A 6,869-nucleotide genomic window follows, 5' to 3' on the forward strand; every position below is an offset into this window, starting at 1 on the left:
TCAAATTTTACACAAATATAGCACCTTCTGTGATGAGAATGTAAAAAGGAAGCCGGAACAAAACGTGTAATAGTTAGTATATCAACCAAAACAAAATGTTACGATTAAAGAGGAAAGTCTGAAGGAAATTCGCGAAGTGATGATAGAGGTAATGGGGATTTATAAAAAAAAAGCAGGAGAAAAGGAGTGAGGATTTAGTGAAGGAAATTAGGCGGAAAATGGCTGAAGTTAAAAAAGAAATAAAAAAATTGGAAGAAATCAAGGAAATGTTAGAAAAGAGGATGCAAACATTAGAAGAAAAGCTAAAAAAGCAAGAAGAAGATAATAATAAAAAGGCAGAGGAGACGCAAGATAGGATGAAGAAACTTGAAAGTTCGAACCGGGATTGTGGTGGAGGCAAGAGTGGGAATAAGCTGATGGAAAGGCTGAGAAAAATATAACAAAGAATAGAAAGGAAAGAGAGGGAAGAAAGAAAATTGAACATAGTGATAAAGGGTATAAGAGTAGAGGGGTAACAGCTGAAGGAAGGGGTGGATGAAATACTAAAAAGGATTGGTGCTAAGTTAGAGATAGAGGAAATGCGAAATGTAGGAAGGGAAGAGCGAAGAGGGGAGATAATGGTTCTGTGGAAATTAAAGAAATGGGAACATAAGAAGGAGGTAATGACAAAGAAGAGGTTATTATATGGAAGTCCAGAGAGAATAGAGGATGATCTGACATGGGTATAAAGGAAGATGCAATATAAATTGATGAAAATAGCGCAAGATGAAAGAAAAAAGGGAAAGAGAACATGGATTAAGTATGGGAGAATACAGATAGACGGAGTATGGTGGGATTGGGATGAAGAAAGGGAACATATAGTAAGAAATGAGGTGCAAGGACACTAGGAGAGGAAGGAACAGGACATAGGAAAATCAGAATTAGTGGGAAGGAAAAAAATATGAGAAACGAAAGTCGGGAAGAATGGAAGATTTGTTACTGGAATTTATGGATTGGAGAGAAAGTATAGGGAGTTTATGAGAAATTTAGGGCAATGGGATGTAGTCATAATGATGGAGACGTGGCTAGATGAAAAGGGATGGGAAAAAGTAAAGGGAAGGTTGCCAAGAGGTTACAAATGGCAAGTGCAAAATGCAAACAGAAAAAAAAGGGCAGAGCAATGGGAGGAATCATGATGGGAGTAAGGAATGAAAGTACAACAGGGAAAGATAAGAAAGATTTGAAAGAACAAAAAGAAGGATAAATTGTAGAAGAGGTAATTATGGGAGGAGAGAAGTGGAAGGTAGTGGGGGCTTATGTGAACGGTGATATGCAGGAGAAAGCAGAGGAGAGGAAAGAAATGATTGAAGAAAATAAAGAAGAGAGTACGCTGATAATAGGCGGGGATTTCAATGCGAGAACAAGTGACAGAGGAGGAACGGAATGGGGAGAGGAAGAAAATCCAAAGATAAGGTATTGAATGGGGAGGGAAAGCAGTTGTCGATGTGCTTGGAGAAGTTGGGAGCAAATGTAAAAAGTGTAGGAAAAGGGGATTTGTCAAGGGAAGGAAAAGTACGGTTGAGAGAAAAGGTTAGAAATATCAAAATGGGAGAGGGAAATTTGGACGAGGAGATGGAAAGAATGATAGGAGAAATAAGAATAGTATTAGGGTGCATAAACAAAAATGAAGTTAGTAAAGAAGGGAATAGACGTGGGTGGGACGAGGACTGTAAAGAGAAAAAAGGAGGTCAAAGAGGAATTAAGAAAGTGGAGAAATGAAAAAAGTAGTGGGGAAGAATATAAGAAAAAAAACAAAGAGTATAATTATTTGTGTTATCAAAAGAAAAAGGAAGAGAATAAAAGATTTGAGGAAGAGGCCGAGAAGGCTAGGATAAAAGAAGAGGTATGGAAGGTAGTAAATAGAGAAAGAAAAAGAAGAAAAAGAAAATTGGTAGAATAGAAGAAATAACTTTTGGATTTGCTACGTGGAGTAGAGAGAAAAGTTGTAAAGGGAGGAAAATATGGTAGAAAAATAGGACATATCAAGGGAAGAAATAGTTAAGGTTTTAAAAATAATGAAGGATGGAAAGGCACCTGGTATAGATGAGATTTCAAATGAAGTATGGAAATATGGAGGGGGGGAACTAGATGAACGGACATGGATAATGTGTCATAGAGTATGGAGAGGAGAGGGGTGGCCAGAGTTATGAAAAAAAGTAGTAGTTATACCAATAGTAAAGAAAGGAAAAGGATAGGAGGTTGAAGATTATAGGAGGGTCAGGTTAATGCCAACACTGTATAAAGTATATGTAACTATTTTGTCGGAGAGATTGAAGATAGAAGTTGAAGAAAAAAGATCGAGTAACCGAATCAGACAGGGTTTAGAAAAGGAATGGGGGTAATGGACAACATCTATGTTCTGAACTATCTAGTAAATAAGAGAATTAAAAGGAAAAAGGGGGCAATGATAGCAATGTTCGTGTGACTTAAAGGCGACGTTTGACTCATTCGACCGAGGCGAAATAGAAAAAGTTATTGTAAAAAGGGGATAAGAGAGGGATCAATAAAGAGAGTATAAGAAATTTTTAGAGAGTCAAAAAACAGGGTAAAGGTAGGAGAGCAAGTAGGAGATAGTTTCTGGTTGGTGAGAGGTGTGAGACAAGGATGTCCTTTGAGCCCACTTTTACTTAATTTATTAATATCAGACTTGAAAGAAAAAATGAGGAGAAAAGAAAAGAAAAAGGAGAAAAGGAAAAGATATATATACTGGCCTACGCAGACGACATAGTGTTGATGGCAGAGGATGAAGAAGGGATGACGGGATTAATTACAGGATTAGAGAAATACTTAGATAGCAAAAAGCTGAATGTAAATGCAAAAGAAACAAAGATAATAAGATTTAGAAAAGGAGGAGAAAGGAAGAAAGAGTGGACAGGGAGATGGAAGGGAATAAAGTTAGAATAAGTAAAAGAGTATAAATATTTGGGATATATCTTGAAAACGAATGGAGATCATACAGCACATGTAAGAGAAAGGATAAAAAAAGCAGCAGGGATAATGAAAGAGACATAAGGAATAAGAAAAAGAAGGTTAAAAAAATTGGAGAAGGAGAATGTTGTTATTTGATACGCTGGTATGGCCGGTATTAGGTTATGGAGCAGAGACATGGGGATGGAAAGAAAGGGAAGATATTGAGAGTTTACCAGAAAGGTATATAATGTGGACACTAGGGGAAGACTGGAGGACGCAAGGATATTTGGTGAGAGAAGAAGCGCAAAGAGATAAGTTAATTATTAGAACGGGAAAGAGAACATGGAAATTTGAGACAAAGCTGAAGGAGAGAAAGGGAGGGGGGTTGGCGAGAAAGTGTTTGATGGAGGTAGAAGTGAGGAGAGAAAGGGCGATCGAATTAACGAGATGGGAAGAAGGAAGGGGGGGGGGGTTCTTTAATGATAGAGAAATAGAAGACGGGACTGAAGTAAACAATGAAGAATTGGAAAAAAGGGAGAGGTAAAGACAATTAATAGAAAGATGGGGGATGATTGAGGAATCAAAATATAATCAATGGTATAAAATGATAAAAAAGGAAGGAGTGCCAAAGTATTTAGAAAGGGGATGGGGAGAGAGAAGGTGGACCAGAATAGCAAGATTAAAGATTGGCAAACGAAGTAAGCGAGAGGATGTACTGGAAAAAAGAAGAGAACAGAAAGTGTAGAATATGTGAATGAGGGAAGGAAACATGGGAGCATGTATGGGAAGGATGTAGGAGAGTAATGGAAGCTAAAGGAAGCTGGAAAGAGAATGTGGTTAAGATTCTGGAGGAGGATAGATTAGGAGAAGAATGGATGAAGGAGTTGGAGGGTGCTAGAAGAGCAAATGAGAGAGAATGAAAGAATGCATGTGAAAAAAGGCAAATGGAGGCATAAAAAAGTGAAAGAAAAAGGAAACGGATGTCGCTTAGATTAGAAGTGTAAAGATTATAAGTAATGGTAAGGTAAAAGTTAAGTAGACTAAGATGCGTTTGCGTTCTCATGCTCTCTCTCTCTCTCGCTTGCACTCTCGCTTTCGTTCGCTCGCTCCCTCGTTTGCTAATAAGGCCTAAAGTGCACTATCGCAGGAAATAGAGATAAGGAACTAGAAATAAGACTTATGTAAATAGTTGTAAATAATTGTATATATAGAAAGGATAAGATTGAAAAAAATGTAGATATAAGCGAAAAGATTAAAAAGAATGGAGGTCATGTAGACCCTTAGGGGACACATTATGAATAAAGAAGATTCAACCGAATAGTTTAATTTGTAATCAAAAAGTTTATTCTTACCATCCAAAGATTGTTTTTTACTAAAATAGACGAATTATCAACAAAATACGTGAATTTTTCACTAAGAAATAGCATTTTTAACAACAACAAAAAATGAATTTTCAACTAAAATTGATGAATTTTTAACAAAAAAAGGAATAATTGAATTTTTTTTAACAAATTGCTTTTCATTAACAATAAAAAAGAATTATCAACCACCGGAATTGAAGGAAACAAGATAAAGTTTGTACAAAATACATGGATTTTCTACCAAATTGTTGAAGTAAAAAAAGGAAACATTTAATTGTAAAAAACTTGTTTTTTACCAAATACTTAGATTTTTAATTAAGTAGTTTAATTTTTTGGAAAAATGGTATTTTTACTAAATCTTTTAATTTTCTACAAACTTCTAGAATTAAAAAAAAGACGAATTCTCTTTAAATCAGTGAAATTTTCTATTTTTAACTAGAAAATATGACATTCCGACAAATTAGTCGTAGTTGATATTTTACAAAAAAAAATAATTTGAAAATGGTGAATTGTCAACAAATACATGAATTTTTCACTCGAAAAATTCACTTTTCAATTTTAAATATAAAATTTCAATAAGAAATTGCATAGTTAAATTGTCAGCGATGAAAATTATTTCTCAGTCCCCCAAAAAAACAATTTTCAGCAAACAATTTAAATTTTCAGCCCAAGAAATGAATTTGCATTAAAAATGATGAATCTTCAACAATTAAAATAAATTTTTAAGAAAAGAGTTCAACATTTGACCCTTCAGTTGAATTTTAACTAAAAAGTTTTTTTTATGCAACATAATGTACATACTTTTAAGTCGACTTCTTTAGCAATGTAATTTCCGTACTGCTTAATAATGCAATCTGCTTTCTCAAGAAATTTCTTTTCTGTATCTGGAGTCCACCAATTCTTAGGCTCTCCATTTTTATCGTATTGGCTACCTACGGCATCGAACCCATGAGTGATTTCGTGTCCAACAATAAAACCAGTTAGAGCATAATTCATGTACTGAGGTCTGTCTTTATGAAAGTAAATGTCTTGCAGATTTGCAGCAGGGAATACTAAAAAAAACGGAATTCATATTACACAAATATAAAAACAAAACGTTTTCAATTCAAAACCGTGCATAAACAAAAACGTTCTCTGAAAGAAAAACTAAAAAATAATTTTATAATTTATGAAATCTTGGCCATAAACCAGCCTGGAACAATTTCGAAAAGTCATACAATTTTTCTCTAAAACATCGGTCTATCACGAAAATCTTGAAAGCATTGTTGTCGCTTTTACCCAATGCTGATTGGCGAATTGGAAAAAACTCGTAAGATGGAAAGTTGCAAAATTTAAGCATATGATTAAGAACTCCGTTTCAGTTAGAGGACAGTGACGAAAAAGATGTCACATTTTTCTGCATAATAGAACTAACAAACATTAAAAATTAATTAATTAATTTCTTAATTATTTTATTTTTATTGAAAATAATTAATTTTCAACCAAAAAAAGGAATTTTTCGAGAAAATAGGTACATTTTGATAAAAACTGATGAATCTTTAATAAAAAAAATCTTTTTCAACGAAAACTGTAATAGTTCAAATGTTCAACAAAAAAATATTGTAATTTTTAATGAAAACTGTTAATTAAACTAAAAAAGACGCATTTTCTACAAAAGGATTAAATTTTCAAGTAAGAAAGGTTTTTCAATCAACAAAGAAATAAAATGTCGTCCATTATGTTGAGTTCTTAAATCATTAGAACAAATTTTGGGAAAAAGTTAAATTTGTTGAGTCCCATGTTCATAAATTTTATTTTTTTTAGATCTTTTTTTTTATAGTGACATTTCAGTAATAATTCTGTACCGAATTTTCTTACGTAGCGAAACATCTGTTTCATTGGTAATATATCACGTTTCTCATTTCTAGTTATTGCTTTCAAAACTAAATTGTAAAATCCCTTTCAAGCTTCGAATTCTTGAGTTACTTTAAACTCTTAACCTTCATACAAGATAATCTTTAAACTTCAATATTTTCTTTAAAAAAGAATTTGTAAGATTGAATTGCTTTAAATCCTCAAATACTCCATTCCGCACTTCACCTAGCTCGATCGGCGTTTACCCGGTCTGCGTCTACTTTACAAAATCTTCGATGCATTATAACTTTCCCCGTCACCAATCTCAGAACCCGTCGTCTGAGTTGGTCTTGCAGTAACAATTTAATCACTGTTCCCTAACATTATTTACATAGATGTATTGTTGTACGTATACTCTTGTTATGTCTCTAAAATATAAGTTTATTTGTTGTCTTTACAAAACATTTTTATTTATTTACATAAACCTTCACGGACACAGAACAATATTATTTTTTTTTAATGCTCCACAAAATTGGTTTGATACAAAAATATGCTTTTTCTACCAAATCAATTAAATTTATGACTAAAAAAGATGAATTTTCAATTAAAAAAGATTATTTTTCTAGTGAAGGTAGAATAGCTACATTATTAGTAAACAAATTCATTTTCATAAAAAAAACGAAATTTCAAACAAATTTTTCAATATTTTGGACAAAGAAAAAAATA

General features: G+C 33.2%; 1 protein-coding gene across 2 annotated transcripts in view; it reads right to left on the minus strand.

The window, feature by feature from the left end:
- Positions 1–6,869, minus strand: part of LOC117169325 (neprilysin-2-like) — a 21,399-nt gene that overhangs the window by 1,656 nt on the left and 12,874 nt on the right. For both annotated transcript variants that reach the window (XM_033355653.1, XM_033355654.1), the window contains exon 8: positions 5,112–5,362. In XM_033355653.1, the coding sequence (XP_033211544.1) occupies positions 5,112–5,362 (251 nt within the window). The remainder of the gene's footprint in view (positions 1–5,111; positions 5,363–6,869) is intronic.

This window comes from Belonocnema kinseyi, chromosome 3 (genome assembly GCF_010883055.1).
Source record: "Belonocnema kinseyi isolate 2016_QV_RU_SX_M_011 chromosome 3, B_treatae_v1, whole genome shotgun sequence".
Taxonomy (NCBI): Eukaryota; Metazoa; Arthropoda; class Insecta; order Hymenoptera; family Cynipidae; genus Belonocnema; species Belonocnema kinseyi.